Source organism: Musa acuminata, chromosome BXJ2-3, assembly GCF_036884655.1.
Source record: "Musa acuminata AAA Group cultivar baxijiao chromosome BXJ2-3, Cavendish_Baxijiao_AAA, whole genome shotgun sequence".
In the NCBI taxonomy this organism is placed as follows: Eukaryota; Viridiplantae; Streptophyta; class Magnoliopsida; order Zingiberales; family Musaceae; genus Musa; species Musa acuminata.
In genome coordinates this window covers 1,683,870-1,702,457 of record NC_088340.1, presented here as the reverse complement: position 1 = coordinate 1,702,457, position 18,588 = coordinate 1,683,870, and the positions used below count along the sequence as shown (strand labels likewise).

The window sequence follows — 18,588 nt, the reverse complement described above, 5'->3', positions numbered from 1 at the left end:
GGCTACTTTTGATGATTTAAAACATGAATAGTTCAAAACGTTCTTTTTAATGATAGCATGAACAACAGTAAGTATTCTTTTTGACGACAATATAATCGAAATAATTCAAAAACATTAGCACGATCGAAATCCAGAAGATAAGTCAAACTACCCTCTTAATGATAGTCAAAAAGAAATTTTATATACACAAGCCAAGGCACAATACGGGGTAAGCAATATAAAAACAACGACATAAGAAAAACTACTGATACTAAAACTATGAGGTCAATGTCTCGATATTATCTGATCAACACTTTAGTGTCATGCGGTCGATACCTCGATACCTCGTAATCATATGATCAATACCTTTGTACCACGTGACACATCTCATTGTCGCTATAATGACGTTGTTGATTTCATATATTAGCATATATTAGCTAGTTTCATGTGTGGTCTTGAGTTTGAAGTCAGATTTGATTTTCTTTTTTATTCTTCTTCTACTTGATTTGTTGTGGCGTTTCGATTCCATTTGGTTGGTCAATTTTATGATTAACCTCTAAATGAAATAATTTAATATATATATATATATACATACATATATAAATGTATACATACATATATGTATACATGTATATATATATATATATATATATATATACATATACATATACATGTACATGTACATATGTATATACATATACATATACATATACATACATGTGTGTGTAAATAGGTTTCCAAACCGAAAGTTGTTTCCCCATTTCTGATGTTATCTTAAATTTATAAGATAAAGAAAACATGGTCAGTTGGAAGCAAAATAATCCGGCAGTCGGCTATCCTATATTCCTTTGCTTGTAAGGACATTTCCTATTTATAAGAGAAGCAATGAAAGAGGCTAATTTGCTTGCTTAAAACCATTTATACTTAGTTCACAGGAAGTTTTATCCAGAATTGAAATCACAATCTAATTACAACATAATAAGCAACATGTATATTCTTCAGTTCAGTCCATTTAGTATTCTGGCCCTTTAGCATCCTGTGGACATTTCAGGGGGTAAATCATAAAACACTTGCAAGATAAAGACATAACAAGCATATGTGCAACACTGCAACCGACTGACATAAAAGAGTTGGTTTTCTATCTCAAAAATGATGGACCTGATCAAAACAAGTAATGACTTTACAAACAGTTACTATCTCATGTATTTATTATACCTTGATTCATCCTCAAAGAACATTGGCATAAACCCTGCAACACCCTCTTACATAATTCTTGAGGTGGAAGAAAAATTTCAGTGAAACACAGCATGTCTATTGTTCTTGATGGATGTGGAACGGAAAAACAATAAAGATAATTTAAATCTTATGGCAGTTCACTGAACACATTTTCACCAACAATTCCACCCACACAAATCAATTTGTTAGCATGTACAAAAAACTATTTTCTTCAAACACAAATAATTAAATGTAACCATCAAGTCAAATAGCATTATCTGAGTGAACAAAAATTAAACCAAATCCACAGCTACTGTCAATTATCAAGGATGAGAGATACTATTTGAACAAAAGCACTATTTGCAACTATCCACTGAAGTTTCAATGAGTCTAAAATCTTGAGAGAAATCAACTGCATAATTTGCTCGATTAGGAAATATAAGCATAATAAAAAGACTTAATTATGCTGAGACTCGGGGAATTGCCAATGTTGTCATACATTACAAAGTCGTTTATAATTCTTGATTGGAGTTTTTATATATGGCACAAGGGTAAATGATTTGCACATGGTGCATGCTACAAAGGGATCAAACACTCAACCAGTTGAAATCCACCGAACGCCTCAACCAACGCACTACTATGAAAGTTTGAAACAATAAGCTTGCACATAATACTGATGCCAAATGGTAACCTAGTAGTCTGTATTAGAAGCTGACGCCGATAGATTACCATAGATGTGGCAGATGTATCAGAGAATAGGGTAAAATATAACGAACAGAATCAATCTTCAACTTGAGAAAGTGATATTGATTACAATCCTGAACTCATCAGCCAAAAAAGAAGACAGTTACCTACATATTGTTATCAACATAAGTAGAAAGAGCACAGAGGAAAACCTCAGCTGTGAAAACCCACTTGCATAACTGTTAGTGAAGAACTCATCAGACTTCACATGGCACCAAGCAAAATGTGACACTCGCTCCACATCATCAAGCCAGTTGTCACCAACAATGATTGCTTTCAGGTGGTTACAGATGAACACCCATGAAGCAGTTAATACTGCTTAACTGCCATATGGTATCACAGTTGAATCAAAAACAGTCTATAAGCTAATTACTCAAAATACTAATCAAATTCAGTTAACTACTCGGAATGGCTCAATCATCACAGGCCATCACAGGTATGCCTATGGAGAAATCACCACCACGAAAACAGATTTAATTTTTTGCCCGCTAAGCCCTCATATGGTCTTTCTCTTCCATTTGAGCACTATCTCGGGTCCTAATTATCAACTCCTAAAGATATAATGACTTGAGCATCGGAGGAAGATACTACTAGGCAAAACCCCCGGTGCACTCTTATTGCAAAATAACTTGCAGAAGGAGATAAGAGGCTAAAACGAAGATTTTTATTCACCTCATTGGAATTTGAAGCAGTTTGACTCAACTTGATAAAACTTTTATTCTGGCATATTATTTAGATCAGCAAAAGACTTGATATATTTGGCAAGATGATCAAATCTGACACCATAAATAATAGTCCTAAACAAAGGTTCCAAGAAAACCAAAAAAAAAAGAGAAAAAAGCAGTCGAGTATAATTATCCTAAACAAAGGCTTGGAAGAAAACAAAACAAAAAAAGAAGATAAAAAATCATTGGAGTAATAGTTCCAATTTGCCATAAATCATACAAGTGCTATCAGTCTCAATTTGCCATAAATCGTACATGTGCTCATCAGTCTCAATCATGATAATGAAGTTAAACAACTATAAAGGAGAACACTAGGGTAGAGTGCCTCGAAGAAATACATAAAAACATAACATACATAAAGAAACATAGAAGATAGGGATACAGGAGGCATCTAACCGGCTTCTGACCAGCAGTTAATTAGCTGAAAATATTATGTTGGAACCACATTCAACTTTGAAAACATTGGAAGATTGATCCCCCAAGGTTAAGATGGAAATCTGGTTCTCATACTAAAACATGGTCTCCAGAACTGACTTCTATCTCCAGCAATTTCCATATGAGGTCAGAGTTAATAGTTAGATATGCCCAACAGTGACTGTCATAGAAGATATGTGAATCGACCATCTAATCTGGTATTCTAATCATGTCATCAGAGAAAAAAGGATGACGGTATGGAGCACAGAAGCTCATTGAGACTTCATTTTGTGAGTTCATTATGTTTGATAGCAAAGGTCTACAGAATGCGCCTCAAATATTCCAAATTAATTACCTGATTGTTGTTCATTTGTCTCCATTCCCACATCCTCCTTAACTTCCGTAATAACCTGAAGAAGTTCAATAGGAGTCGCTGCCGGGTCCAATTCAAGGCAGCCCTTCAGAGCACTATGAGATTCTTCACCTGTAAGCAAATAAGAAGGAACTTGATGCGAAAAACGAAACATCTCTCCTCTTGCAATCCTCTTCGCCTCCAATGGGTCCATATGTCGATGGAATATTGCTTTGAAACCAGCAACTTTCACAAGCGGGATGACAGACACACCATCCTCGTCACTATAATCATCAAGTATTTCCACCATTTCATACTTGTATATCACATCATCAGGTGTAAGCTCATTCCAATCTGGAGACCAATTTCTATATAAGGCCCAAATATCACCCTTCTTAGGGACAATTCTAATGACTCCCCGTGGACCCTTCTCCCATCTAACTTTATGTGAGAATATATTGACTGTATCACTTATTTGATATCTGCTCACCCTGAAATCTCCACATGTCTTGGCAAATCCAGAGGCTATCCAGTTAATTGGTCCCAATTCACTGTTGGATTTTGAGTTAAGAAAACTCATACGGATCTTAAAAGGATTCAAAGAGAGAACTTTTTGAACCATGGCATAGAGTCGTGGCATACCATCTTCACTGTCATATGTAGCCCACACCTGATCACCTTCAAAAGTCCTCTCAAGCCGGTCCTTGTCAAAGTCATAGAAATCGGGATCAGGAACATCAATTGATACAGGTTTTGGAACTTCTTTAGCTTTATTGTCATCATGGTCAAGGATTGGCTCCTTCATGCTGGCGTCATCTAAGCAGGTCTGTTTTCCTGTATCCCCCCCATCCATAACAGCTGCTTCTTGTCCACCTTTCTGCTTTAATTTCTCTTTTTCTACCAGCTTGGTTGACTGAGCTAAGTTCCATTCTTCGAGCTTGTTAACAACTGTCGCCTTAACCTTCTCGATTAGCATTTGCCGGATATTAATCTGTGAAAACTCCAAGATAAAGTTGTTTTGTCTAGCAGTCATTCTAGTTCTAGGAATATCCTCAAAAGCACCATTAGCCCTTTGAACTTCAGGATTAGCAGTTTTTTCTATGCTTGTAGACATATTTTCTGCCTCATCTCTTCCATGATAAATGCTGCTCTGATCACCATTGCATCTCCTTTTTGCTGGTCTGCCAACCTTAGACACAGGTTGCTCCCAATCATAAGCACTACTAATGTGACCAGAATTATAAGTTCCAGATCCATCCACTGTATTCTTATAGACATGACTATCTGTCTGGAGAGACTCTTCTCTCTGGGCTGCAGCTTGTAGCTTCTCATACTTTCTTCTCTTTTTCTCAAGTTTCTTATGGACTAGGTGCGCAGCCTGAAAAGGAGAATCTGCATTACTAGCAGTCCCAGCTGATCCAGTGAGAGAGCTCCATTGGAAGTTCTGATGGTTATAAGAATCAAAATTTCCCCCATTCTGAAATTCCATAGGTCCTGTTCCAGGATAAGTGGAGGTACTGAACCCAGAACTATAACCATTCTTTAGTTGGTAACTATGGTTTGAATTATGTTGGTGCTGCTTGGCTGACCAAGGAACAGATGAATTGGCTGCATTACCTGGAATTCCTATCTCGACAGCCAAGAAGGCTTGATGGCAATTAGGACATAAAAGATTGTGATTAAGGTAAATCCTAAGATATTCGTACTGCATCCTGCACTGTTTGCATGATGTCCAGAATGTGTTCAAATTTACTGTATGAGTTTGAGGAGGCACAACAGATTTACCAGAACTATTGTTACTCTTTCGAGCCCTTTTGTTGGATGTTGTGGTGTTGGAAAACGAGTGGAAACCATTGGCAGAATTATGAGCCGAATGATCCATGTGTGGTTGAGAAGCTTTGTTCTGAAAACCGTTAACATTTCTGTTCTGGTCATATGCTGTTTTCCTGTTCTTATCAGACAACACACTCCAAGCCTCAGAAATGAGCTTGAAAGCACCTTCTGCCCCTACAGACTTGTTCTTGTCAGGGTGTAGCTGGAGGGCTAACTTCCTGTAATGCTTCTTGAGTGCCTCTTCATCTGCCAAGGCATTCACAGAGAGAATTGCATACCAATCACTCTCCCCATTGATCTTCTTCTCTGCTGCAAGATGAACATCCAGAGTGGCAATCATTTGGCTTATGCCTTCTAGTGAAGGATAGAGATTTTGGGCCTTCAAAGCAAACTTCTTGGCACCCTTGACGTCCTTGGAGTTGAATTTCCTTTCCGCGATTTCTTTTGCCTTAAGAGCCTCCTCCATGTCACAATCTATTCTCTGCTCTCTTCTTCTGGTTTTTCAAATGGTCTTGCATATGAAGAACAGAAGATAAAGAACAAGTTTTTCCTGCAATTCTACCAACAGCAACACAACACAAAACAACGCTTCCCCCTGCTAACTAGTCCCTATCCACAGCTGAAACAACAAGACCAAAAAGAGAACTTTACCATACTGAAGTGAGAAGAAACCCTACGCTATGAACGTTGAAAATGAACTGTAATGTCTAACAAGAACACAAAAAATCACCCACGAGCTCTTCATCTGGACCATCGCCCACTAGATCGTAAACCTAAAAGGACAGGCGAGAACCCCAAAGAATCGAAACAAAGACAACTCATTCACATTTCAAACAACGAAAAATGCTACCTTTTCAGCTCAAAAATCACGAAACTACGTTAAAAAAACCAATTTTTTGTTCAGTCCGAAGATAACTTCTTCCAAGATCTCGGCGCTTCCCAGGGAACAGTAGACGGACAACTGAAAGACTAAACAAGAACAGATTCACAGATGTGTAGAGTTCATCCCGAGAACGAATTAACCAACAGTGCGACCAAATTTCCATTTTCTACGGATCTGAAACCTAGAAACCCTAGATGGCCCGATCGCCGGAATCAGACCAGAGCCGACAGCAAAAGCGAAAACAAAGAGAAAAAGAAGATTAACGAGAACACGAAATGGGAGATTGAGGGAAGGAGAGATCACCAATTTCCGAGGAAATCCACGTAAATGATGGAATTATTAGATCCGAACGGCCGCCGTGAGAAGCCCTCTGCGGCCAAAATTTGCCCCCAATTTCCTCAAAAAATTAGGGCGAAATTGAGCTCCTTTAGTCAAACTCCCCCTTCAGACCTAAAACAAATAATCCACAAATACCAAAATGCTTATGCAAGAAAAGGAAGTAAAGGAAAAGGTCACAACCATGTGTATATTCTAATATCTTCTTAACCCTAACCCAACTTTATCATCCCATTCCTCACTCCCTAACTAGGGTTAATTGTTTTTTTTTTTTTTTTTGCTCAGGGTGTGATTTGTAATTTTGGTTGACTGTATATATTATAATTATGTAATTAGAATAATAGTTTCAAATATAATATTAGTATTGCATAGCTGTATTTCATGTTGGTATTATTCTAAAGAATACATATTATTCTAAAACAAATAGTTCAGAAATACCAAAATACTTGTGCAAGAAAAGGAAGTAAAGTATAAAGGTGAAAACCTTGAGTATATTTTAATATCCACATAACCCTAAACTAGGGTTAATTTTTGATGCAGGCTGTGATTTGTCATTTTGGTTGATTGTAGAAGTTATAATACTGCAATTAGAAAAAAAAAAAAGTTCAAATATGTTATTAGTATTGCATAGCTGTGTTTCATGTTATTCTGAAAAAGAATCTTATTCTAAACAAATAATTCACAAGCTTGTGAATTATTCTAATGTCCTGTTAACCCTAACCCAACCTTTATCACCCCATTCCTCACACCCTAACTTGGGTTACTTTTTGATCCAGGGTGTGATTTGTCATTTTAGTGTACTTAGAAAAAAGTTTCAAATATAATATTAGTATTGTATAGCTGTTTCATGTTTATTCTAAAATATAATATATGCATATATATATATATATATATATATATATATATATATATATTACATCTTACTACTGCTTTATTGAGGATATAATGCTTTAATTTTCTTCTTTTGTAAGATAATATAAATCACAGGCAGCACATGTGAAGCATTTTATTTTCAAACTAATTAATATCTCATGTGGCCCCCACATGTCATGGAAGCTCTGAAACTTTTAGGGTTGGTAACCCAAGGAGTTGGGGTAAAGGCAAGTGGGTAGGTTTAGATTAACTAGGAAGGAGAAGTTGGCTTGGGAGGCCTTTTACCCCCCAAATGGTCTCACTAATTTGGAGATTACTCAAAAACCATTCAAAGGATACCCACATTTTGTTTTCTTGGCTATTTACTGTTTCTAAAGCTTAAACATAATTACCTTGTTTGCAGGAATAGTTTCACAGATTCAGAATCATCATTATGGTTCATCTTTTTGGTAAGTAGGGCAGACTTGGTCAGGCCGAGTCCATATTGTAGCTGAAGAAGGAAATCTGGTGAGTGTCTCATCTGCCCTTTTGTCAGCAGCACTCAGCAGGGAGTACTGTTCACAGTGTGTCTTTTCCAAGACAAAGCTGTGTGCAGTCTGCTCATTGGTTCTTCTCCTTGGAACATGGAGATGAGAGCACAAGCCTCTGCAGCATGAATGTCTCTCACTTGCTAAAGAGAGAAAGATAGAGAGAGATGAGAGTTCTAATCTTTGAGAATGAGGTCTTCTTTTTCCTCCAAACTTCTCTACTCAGTTCAAAAGATCAATGTGTCCAATCTCATCATGACAAGCAAAGGATTCATTTTTGTGATTGAAATACTAGCCATCCATGTGGCAAAAGAATACCTTAAAACACAATGAACCCAAGTTTTGTAGACCAATGAACTGTTGTCATATGATGTCTTAAACCTGCCACACACAGATCTCTATGTAATTATCTGTTGCTACTGCTACTGGTATAACTTCAAGCGGACAAGTCTTTCACAATGAACCTCCAATGATCCAGTAGGAAAGCTTGTAATTGGATGCCGAAGTGTGCAATTTAGAGGCATCTTGAATAGGTTTTAAGATCCAAGTACTTGTGGAGGTAATGCCAAGTTTCTGAACATTTCCATCTTGCAGTTGGCATGAGATTGCTGCACCATTGACCTGTTTTCATTCAAAAGCCAGAGTCAACTCAGTAAAAAATCCTCTCAAGTATGAGTTTAAACTAATCCAATGAAAACAAAACTTTGAAACTTTAATACACTATTACTGTAAAATATGGGGAAATGATAAGCTTATTTTGTGGATAACCATTCATGTTAGAAAAATAAGTGACAGAGCTGATGGAACACAAATCCAACTTAAAAAAAGAAAAGATATCTATAACATGATTCTGCTGTTTGTAACATCACAATGAATAAGTCTCAAAAGGGAGCTCAGTGATCAATTTTATGAAAGAAGGGTTAGATTTGGTTCAAAACTTCACTCTAGGTTTACTTTTGGGAAAGGCATTTTTCGGACAGTATTTTTCATCTTAGTTGGACCATAAAAGACCTTCCTTCAGAGGGTTACTAACAAAAATAGTAGGTTTACACATTGCTTTCTTTTGCTCAGTGTGTAACTTGATCAAGCAAGGCATGAGATGGTAGAGCATTGATTACTTTTACCTGTTCAACAAGTGAAGCAATAAGTTCTTCAAAGTCCCTTTCACCACATGGGTCCCTAAATGCTCCCATATAGTCAAATGGGATAGTATTTTGCAGCAAATAACCATCAATACATCACAATGCACATGTGACAACTTTATCAAATCAGGTTCGATTCAGTTCGAACCTTACATACTCCAATTGTGTGTTCTTGTCATTTCTAGAATGTTACAGCTCATGTCTTTCTTTAAAAATTTCTTGTGAAAACATCAACAGATTCTGAAAAGAAGGTTTTTATTGTTTTGAATCCTGAGAACAAGTTAATTGTTTAGTGCTTTCATCAATGACTTTTACTTAACATAATTTCACTTTCTAATGTGTACTCATCCAGGAAAATCAGTATCTTGGAAAATTTTCCAGAACCATAAATCTACAAACTGCAGTTGTGCAGTCAAACAACAAAAAGGCTGCCAAAACAGCATTTAAATGGTAATAAGAGGAACTTGAGGTGGTACTCACATTATCTAAACAACCAGATATCTAAGATTTAAAGCATCTTTCCTGTATAGATCCCCTGGGAATAGGCATAGAATTTAGACTTCGAAGGTTTCCTTCAGCTAATGTGAGTAATGAGAGCAGTAGGAATTAGTTCAAAGGAAAACTGTCTGATAGTCAACAGTGAAAAGCAATGAATAAAGACACTTCTAGTGAGTGAATGCTGATATTAATGACCTTCAGATGTACAACAGGCATACTAGCAATAAAATCATTTTCTTCTGATCAGTATGGGATGAGCAATGTCATGCCTGTAATTTCAAACTTTTATTCTTACTTTCTATTATTCTGTAGACGAGACTAAAATTTCTTACTTTATCAGTACTAGGTCATACTTCTTAATCATTTACACAGCTCACATGAGATTGACAGATAATTATGTTCCAAGCAATTACCTCTAGTTTCTGTGCCCTTTTGAAGATGACTTACTCCATTGCCAGGAAATGGACCAGCTCAAGAAATTTCTAATGATATTAGACATACAACGTAATGCCTTAACAGAAGCATCATACAAGAGAAAAAAAAAGATTTCAATTCATCAAAGTTTTGTTAAATCATCATCTGGTACCATTGCATAAAGGCACATAGCCTGTGCTCAATCAATGCCATTCAATACACTTGGTTTGCAGCATATACAGAGAAAATATGCTATAGAGGTGATTTTACAGAAACCAACCTGTTTAATCCATGGATTCAAAATTGGGAGCATACCAACCCAATTCTTCCTTGATTCTGTTGATTCGTTCAATTTGTCCTTTGGAGTCACCTAAAGCTGTTGTGAATGGGTAAATATATGTGACTTTTGTTGCCATTGATCTAAAAGCAACAACATCTTTTCTAACCAGGAACTCCATTACATCACGTCCAAATCCTCCATCAACCTCTGCTTGTATATAGTTCCCTGATAAATGCAATGTCAAGTATGTCACCCTGCTTTGTCCTTTATGGGTGAACATACGTTTGATAAGAAAAAGACGAAATGGAAAAACATATGTAAAAAAAGATGTACAAATCATGAACATTATAGCGATGGTTGATATACCAAAGTTCCATGATTCAAATTATGAGCCAAGAATTATAACGAAAGCCAGTAAGCCTTGAGGATGGGGCATAAGATGTGAAGATTATATAATCAGATATATGTCTAGTCATTTCATCAACCTCACTACAGTAGTTGTTATAAGTTGTTCATCTAAAAGAACCATATGCTATTAAGATTTTATGAACTACCTAAATGAATAACTGGATGATTTTTTAGTTTTGAGCCGTCTGAATATTTTATTATAGAAAAAATGATATATGCTCAAAAGGAGTGTTCACGATGTGTGAAAATCATTGACTTAGTTGAATAATGTGGTCCACTCACCAGCAAACCCAACCTAATCGTTGCAAGAAAGATTTGCATCGAAATAAAGATATGAAACTTTCTCTAAGCTACTTAAGAAAAAAATGGCTGATTTCTGAGAGCTTTAGACTCTAGACAAGTTAATATAAGCTTTGAAGGAGTGTGGATAAGAAAGCTTTGTGTTAGTTTATATCACAAACATGTTGTATTTATAATTAATATATAGCTTACTGTATAGCCAAGGGCCTAACAGGTGTGTGGATTTATAGAAATAAGTGCATTAGTATATTATCCAGTTGTTAGGTAATATAATATAGCATGATTTTTCTCCGCTGCAAGCAGGAAGTGCTTATGAACATTAGAGAGTGTATTAAAGCAAGCTTTTACTCGTTGCGGATCACCAAATCTAAGAATATGTTGTCCCTTCCTAATGGTCTTTTTTTCTAGTAAACCTATTGTAAAATGAATTTATTGTCTTCATTATTGTTTCTTTTTTTGTATTCCATCTGATTAATTATTCTTTTGTTGAACTGTTAAATATTTACCTGTCCACTCATGTTGCATTATGAGTTCACAAGAGGCAAAGAAGCTGTTTAGTCTTCCATAGGATGGAGCTGAAGTAAGATGCCGTTTACAATAGGAACCACATCTTTTCTTTATTCTTAGCAGCTTTGTGTTAGATAACATAGTTGTCATCACAAGTTTCAACAGAAACTGAACTTGTTGAGAGTAACTTTGTATTAAATCTGATCCTGCCTCTCTATTGCTCACAACCTACATGTTTCAAAGTTAAATTTCTGATAGCTAGAACTCTGAAAGACAGTAAGCTGAGAACTGTATCAATGAACAATAAACTTCAAAGAATATGAGCATCAAGAAGCATGCATTCCCTATTCTTTTGAAGATTTAATTATGTCCTGATCCAGTTCAAAACACATTACATGGTACATTTATGAGTTAAACAAGAGAAAAGCTTTGATAGGAGTGGGCCGTCGGAGTATATTGACAAATCATACTGATGATACAAATGTGTCCATGGACTGTAACCTGAATCAAATGCTTATGTAATTTTTTTTACTAATTATGATAAAGTACAAAATTCCAACAAAAGCCAATAAATTTAGGACACTGAGGACATTGACACCACTGAGACAACTAATTGAAGACTAATAATTGCATCAAAGCATAGGCATCAAATTTAAATGAATTACCGTCAGGTGTTTCTTCGTCTACCTTGAACTCAACGTTCCGCTGTGTTCTCAGGATTGCATCACGCAAACTCTGTTTTAAGAGAAAGAAAGAGAGAGAGAGAGAGAGAGAGAGAGAGAGAGAGAGAGAGAGAGAGAGAGAGAGAGAGAGAGAGAGAGAGAGAGAGAGAGAGGATACATGTAGAGAGCACATAGTGGCATTTCATCAAACGAGTTATTGCTCACCTGAATGACATCTCCCGAGAAATTATCAGGGATCATCCATGGAAAAGCAAACGACGACGAGTTCGGGTTCGTGGAGACGCAACCAGGATTGATGGATGGACAAGCTCTAATCTTCCTGCATTAGAACACCTCGATGGTCTTTTGGCCTGTGACGAACAAAGGAGAAGGAAGAAACGGAGTAGGCAGTAGGAATGAATGTACCCATTCTCTAGCCCTAGCTGCAGCTTCTGAGACTGCGCGTAGGGAGTGGCAGGTGAGGAAGGAGGAGACTGAGGATTAGGATAAGGGAGTGCTGCAACGGAGGGCAAGGGAGAGCTAAGAACTATGGCAAGGCCCAAAGGAGCCAAGGAAGAGAGAAGGAAGCCTTTTGCTTGTAGCATGAGAGAAGAGAGTGGTGAGGGTCGAGGCTTGGAGACGGAGGGAATCGGACAGCAGTGAACTGCTGCAGTTGAGGACATCTCCATCTTTCTCTTCTTCTCTTCCCTTCCCTTCCCTTATCTTTAAATATATTAGATAATGGTGAGGTATGAAGATGATAATTAGCTTACATAGTAAAATAAATTATTTTGTTTATTATTAATAAGATCTTTAATGATAATAAAAATATATGGATATTAAATGAATAATTTTTAGAAATAAATTAAAATTTTAAAGGCATATAATTATTTTATTAATATAAAATCTCATATTTAAAATTATTATAGATTCATTAAGAATCATAAAGGCATATAAATTATTATAAATTGTTTTTTTTTCAGTTGGTCAAAATACAATGCTCTCTGCATTGTAATTTTGACTTTTCTGCGTTGATGTGCTGACTTCCCGAAGCTGCGGACCTTTCAGCTCCGGGAAATGGTTAAGGACCAACAACAGCTTCGTCTCGTTCCCGATCGAACGCCATGAAGCCAATCCAATTCCTTCCTTTCTTCCTCTTCCTCCTACCGACTTGCACTGCAGAAACTGGAGCTGCGACAGCAGCAGAGGCTCTCGTGAATTGGAAGACCAGCTTGTTCCAACCCGACACGCTCAGCTCATGGTCGCTCACCAACGCCACGACCCCATGCAACTGGTTCGGCGTCCGCTGCGACGCCGCCGGCAGCCTCGTGCAGCTACGCTTGCCCTCTTCCGGCCTCAACGGCACCCTCCTCGATCTCGACTTCTCTGCCCTCCCTAACCTCACCCACCTCGATCTCTACGGCAACAGCCTCCATGGCCGCGTCCCCCCCGCCATCTCTGCTGCTTCCAAGCTCATCTTCTTGGATCTCAGCTTCAACCAGCTCGAGGGAACCGTACCCGAGGAGATCGCGATGCTCACGCAGCTCACTAATCTCACTCTCTCCGACAACCACCTCGTCGGGCCATTCCCTTCTCCGATCACAAGCTGCACTAAGCTGCTGCACTTGGATCTTTCCCACAACCAGTTCGACGGGGTACTGCCTTCATCTCTGTCGAGGCTGACGAGACTTCAGGTGTTCGACGTATCGAGAAATGGATTCTCCGAGCTGATGCCGGAAGCTCTCGCCAATTGGACGCAGCTTCTCTCGCTTCAGATGGATCACAATCCACTCACCGGGCAAATCCCCAAGGAGATCGGCAAGCTCAGAGAGCTCAGAAGCCTGGGCCTCGGCCAGACCAATCTCACCGGCTCGATCCCGGAAGAGATCTGCAATCTGACCAAATTGCAGGATCTGCAACTCCTGGACAACCAGTTCACAGGTCCCATTCCTCACCAGATCGGCAGGCTCACCCAGCTCACCGTGCTGGAACTCTCTGACAACAGGCTAAGCGGCACAATCCCGCCAGAGATTGGGAACATGACGACTCTGGAGATCCTAGACATCAGCCAGAACCAGTTCTCCGGCGAGTTACCGAGCACCATCTCTGCACTCCCAAAGCTCCAATCTTTGATCGTCATCAACAACAAGCTCTCAGGTAGCCTTCCAGGGGAACTAGGGAAGAACGGCCTCCTGAGCACAGCGCAACTCACCAACAACAGCTTCTCAGGGGAACTGCCACCCCTCCTCTGCAATAACTCCACTCTCCGCTATCTATACGCAGATAACAACAACTTCACAGGAAGACTACCAGCTTGGCTGAAGAACTGCACAGGGATACGAAGGATCAGTTTGGGGTGGAACCACTTCAGTGGAGATCTATCAGAAGCTTTCGGTGCTCATCCTCAGCTCGAGACCTTGTACCTTCCTGGGAACCAGTTAACCGGCACTCTGTCACCGGCTTGGGTGGAATGGAGGAGTCTCGCCAACCTGCGTTTGGACGACAACAGAATCTCCGGTAAAATTCCACCAGAGTTCGGGAACATGACGAACCTCTACTACCTGAGTTTGTCGTCGAACAATCTTACAGGAAGCATTCCGGCAGAGCTTGGGAACTTGGTTTCCTTGGCTTGGCTTAACCTGAGCAACAATGGCATATCGGGATCACTTCCTTCGACAGTAGCTGAACTTTCGGCTCTTCAAAGCTTAGATTTGTCCGGAAACAAGCTCTCCGGCCAAGTATGGAAGTTGCTCGTCCAACATCCAGATCTCAACTACATTGATCTCTCCAGGAATTCTTTCACGGCCATGCTCCCGGTGGACTGGGAAGAGATCACGAATTCAAGCTCTACTTACTTGCCTGACGTGCAGTACTTGCTGCTTTCGGACAACCTCATCGACAGCAGCATCATCCCCTTGCTCTGCAGATTCAGCGGTCTGCAGGTCCTCGATCTCTCGAACAACCACCTCTCAGGGAGGCTACCCGACTGTTTGCTGGACACGGAAGCCATGCAGTACGTCGATCTAGCAAACAACGATCTCCATGGGAGCATCCCAAGCTCGATGGGCTCCAATGCATCACTCGTGTCACTGCACCTGAACAGCAACAGGTTCAATGGGGAGTTCCCCTCGTCCCTGAAGCAGTGCAGGCATCTCGTTGCGCTGGATCTGGGGGAGAACGGCTTCCATGGAGAAATCCCGACATGGGTGGGGGACAGCTTCCCGTCCATGATAGTTCTCAGGTTGCGATCGAACATGTTCGGTCGCAGCATCCCTCCACAGCTCTCGCGGCTTGCCTCACTGCAGGTGTTGGACCTTGCAGACAACGATCTCAGGGGAAGCATACCGAGGAGCTTCTCTGGTCTATCTGCTATGGCGAGAAGACAAGAAGGAAGAGCTGTAGAGTTCAGCGCGCTGGGGTACTCGGAGAGCATTCAGATGATCTGGAAGGGGAGGGAGCTCATGTTCCATAGCACACTCTCACTTGTCACAGGTATCGACCTCTCCAGCAACTCTCTCTCGGGAGAGATCCCCACGGAGCTGACAAATCTTGCAGGGCTGCTCTTCCTCAACCTATCGAGGAATCATTTATCCGGGAGGATTCCACAGGCAATCGGCAACCTGAAATGGCTGGAGTTTCTTGATCTCTCCATGAATCAGCTCTCCGGTCCAATTCCTGCAAGCATTGCAGATCTGGCATTCCTGAGCGTGTTGAATCTCTCCAACAACAACTTGTCAGGGCGGATTCCCAGAGGTGATCAGATACAAACGCTTGATGACCCATCCATCTACAGTGGAAATGCTGGTCTCTGTGGACCTCCATTGAGCAGAGGTTGCTCGGACGGTGCAGGAACCGAAAAAGAAGATGGTTTGGATGAAGAAGACAGCATCATCTGGTTCGGTCTTGCCATGCTGCTGGGGTTTGTCTTTGGGTTCTGGGTATTCTGGGGCTGTTTGATACTGAAGAGGTCATGGAGATTTGCCTACTTCCTCTTTGTGGATCGTGCTTTCGATATGTTCTTCAGGAAGAAGAACATGAGGAGGTGAATGCAGTGATCAGACATTTTCTCTTGTAGTTATGAGAGATGACTATATTAAGACTATAATTATGTCATAATAAGCTGTAAAGATTTATTGTGTGTAATTAGCATCAATACAACATAATAGCACTGCCATTCAAACATTTTTTTGTTCTTACTGTTTTCTTGTTGGTGATTGTAATTCTCTGAAGAAAATATCTGAAAATGAAATTAATGAATGCCAAGGAATAGAAATAGTATGGATGTGAGTGTGTGTGTATATTATATTGAAGCTGCACATAAAAATCTTGTTATATTCTTTGTTATTGGAAGTAAAGAAAATATTTTCTCTTTTACTACATTTAATTAGTGTGTTCTAAATTGGCTTGTTTTGATCGATAACTTATTAATGAAACATATTTTATCTATGTTTTTCACTCATTCAAATCATTAAATGAAACATGATATTAGTTTATATTCTTAATACACACTCTGTCATTCATTTGTGTGTGTGTGTGGATTATTTATGACTCAATCCAACTAATCAAAATTAATTAAGATATTTTTATTTATAAGGGGATAAGGACCTTCATCTTAATTATTTTTCTATATCATTCCATAAATTTATTTATACATTTGTGACTTAAGCAATTAGATGAAATATGATTTTAGTTTATATTCTTAACATGGAGTGCTCATTAAATCATAACCGAGGATGAGATAATTTGAGAGTTGGGGATGTTAGACAGATAGTTCAGGGCTTTAATAACCTAAACCTTAACTCTTCTAATCGAGGTTTTTGACGATGAAGGAGAACAACAAGACTACCAAGAGAAAATGAAAAAAAGTAATAGCAGTTAAGGGTAAAAGAATAAGAAAAGAAGAAATGGGAAGAAGACGAGGATAATACATAAGTTATTTTTAATCATCTAAAGAGTGTTCTCATCTCATATTAGATTAGATTTACAGTGGATTCTTGGAGAGATTTTGAATATTATGGACAGTAATATAATCCTTATATTTATATTATTCTCTTATGATTGTTGCTTATATTTTGGGCAATGATTTATACATTCATTATTTTTATAGTAATTTTTTTATAGCATGTTCAATGATTTTTACCATTCGCATTGGAGAGATTTTCTACGTAAATCTTAATATCTTATTTGATTGTGATTTTCGTTTAATTTCGTTATATGTTACGATATACTAATATTTTTTCGTATATAAAATATTTTTTTATAGCATAGCAATCGGTAGAGAACAGCTTCCTTATTCTGATTCCTGCCATGAAACAATCTGAAAAATATCAGGAGGAGTTCATAGTAATCCCAAGTTGGCAACAACCACAAACCATCAACTTAGAGTGAGAAAGATCTGAAGTAGTGTAGCAAATGGCTGGTAGTGATCTCACGGGTAAGAGAATGAATGGGTGGTGAAAACAAACCTTCTGCTGACAAAGACGTAGGTGAGGCACTCAGAGTGGAAGATACCCGTCAAAAAGGAGATGCTGGTCCTTCTCTTTGCTGATACATTCCAGAGGAGGAAGAGGACATTGATCTTATCTGTTTGGATCCCTGGAATAGAAAGATGGCAATCACTCGTGTCTTTGGAACTCAGTAAAATTTCATTTGGCCTTGACAACTTGTCTATTCGAAGACGATCATCGTAAAAGAAAGGACTCAAATATATGATCTCTGTCAAAAGCATGGTGGCGTCTACTATTAGTGTAAACAACCTTAAGCCGTGGCATCGGGGCCGACGCGACTGGGTTCGGGCCCGAATGATTGGGGATCTCCCTGGGACGACCCTTAAGATTGCTGAGGTGGCCGCCTGCGATGGTTCGATCGTGACGGGGTCACCGTTTCCTCTAGGAGGGGGCTCCTCACCTGAGCGTTCTGTGGGAGGCATCCGTCTTCGCACCTGCACACAGGTCGGGTTGGAAGAGCTCGACCCGACCCCTTCGACGATCAAGTCAGTGGATGATCTTGGGGGTTTCTGCCTTTTTTTCCTCCTTCCTCCCACTTAGAATGCAAGGGTATTTATAGAGAAGCTTACTGTTTCCTGATGTGCCCGCTTGCAGGGGACAGGCTCGTACTCCTGGTAGCGTCTGACATCGGTGGCGTGGCGTGAAAGATCGAGCTCGAGCAGGGTGTTAATGTGCCTTGATCGACGTTCCGATCTGTGTTGACCAAGTGCTAACAGGTCAACAGAGACGTGAGGTGTCATTTGGGGCAGCTGACGTCACCCGAGTCTTATCACCATTATTACCCTCATCATCTTCTAATCTTTCTCTTGAAGCTGCACGATACTCAATAGGTGGGAGGCAAAGAACATGCTCGGTATACATAATTCGCTACCGCATATAGAATGGCTATGCTTAAAACGCCAAATAAACAGAATATTTTGTACCATCAATCTTTCATCTAATTGTAAGCCACAGCTACTCCAAGTTGTTGCGAAACAAAAAAAGTCAAC

The 18,588-nt window shown here is 39.3% G+C and overlaps 3 protein-coding genes across 9 annotated transcripts; 1 reads left to right on the top strand and 2 right to left on the bottom strand.

Moving 5' to 3' along the window:
* Positions 1-1,649: 1,649 nt before the first annotated feature.
* LOC135606810 (uncharacterized) lies at positions 1,650-6,641 on the bottom strand. 2 transcript variants are annotated; one of them, XR_010484971.1, is made up of 4 exons: positions 6,449-6,641; positions 3,433-5,881; positions 2,110-2,261; positions 1,652-2,012 (listed from the first exon to the last, which is right to left on the bottom strand). XR_010484971.1 is itself a non-coding variant. In XM_065098085.1 (3 exons), the coding sequence occupies exons 2-3, from the start codon at positions 5,726-5,728 to the stop codon at positions 2,248-2,250; spliced, it is 2,310 nt and encodes a 769-aa protein (XP_064954157.1). In that variant the 5' UTR covers positions 5,729-5,881; positions 6,449-6,641; the 3' UTR covers positions 1,650-2,247. The 2 variants fall into 2 exon arrangements, 1 of the variants encoding a protein (XP_064954157.1); XM_065098085.1 differs by having other exon boundaries at positions 1,650-2,261.
* A 1,493-nt stretch (positions 6,642-8,134) lies between these two features.
* LOC135606809 (thylakoid lumenal 17.9 kDa protein, chloroplastic-like) lies at positions 8,135-12,822 on the bottom strand. 6 transcript variants are annotated; one of them, XM_065098080.1, is made up of 6 exons: positions 12,519-12,822; positions 12,318-12,432; positions 12,096-12,165; positions 10,382-10,479; positions 10,216-10,311; positions 8,135-8,502 (listed from the first exon to the last, which is right to left on the bottom strand). In XM_065098080.1, the coding sequence occupies exons 1-5, from the start codon at positions 12,779-12,781 to the stop codon at positions 10,306-10,308; spliced, it is 552 nt and encodes a 183-aa protein (XP_064954152.1). In that variant the 5' UTR covers positions 12,782-12,822; the 3' UTR covers positions 8,135-8,502; positions 10,216-10,305. The 6 variants fall into 6 exon arrangements, with proteins under 6 accessions (XP_064954152.1, XP_064954154.1, XP_064954150.1 ...); XM_065098082.1 differs by having other exon boundaries at positions 10,382-10,440; XM_065098078.1 differs by having other exon boundaries at positions 10,216-10,479.
* Positions 12,823-13,216: 394 nt separating this feature from the next.
* On the top strand, positions 13,217-16,138 carry LOC135606545 (leucine-rich repeat receptor protein kinase EMS1-like). The gene has a single exon (XM_065097577.1). The coding sequence runs from the start codon at positions 13,217-13,219 to the stop codon at positions 16,136-16,138; it is 2,922 nt and encodes a 973-aa protein (XP_064953649.1).
* Positions 16,139-18,588: the final 2,450 nt, after the last annotated feature.

What these genes read in the sequence shown, in the direction of transcription:
- LOC135606810 (XM_065098085.1), bottom strand. Translation starts at nt 5,728, where the DNA reads ATGGAGGAGGCTCTTAAGGCAAAAGAAATCGCGGAAAGGAAATTCAAC.
- LOC135606809 (XM_065098078.1), bottom strand. Translation starts at nt 12,781, where the DNA reads ATGGAGATGTCCTCAACTGCAGCAGTTCACTGCTGTCCGATTCCCTCC. An exon ending in CAGCTAGGGCTAGAGAATGG is followed by an intron (nt 12,433 to 12,518) that starts GTACATTCATTC and finishes GTTCTAATGCAG; the next exon opens with GAAGATTAGAGCTTGTCCAT. An exon ending in AGACGAAGAAACACCTGACG is followed by an intron (nt 10,480 to 12,095) that starts GTAATTCATTTA and finishes TCACCCATAAAG; the next exon opens with GACAAAGCAGGGTGACATAC.
- LOC135606545 (XM_065097577.1), top strand. Translation starts at nt 13,217, where the DNA reads ATGAAGCCAATCCAATTCCTTCCTTTCTTCCTCTTCCTCCTACCGACT.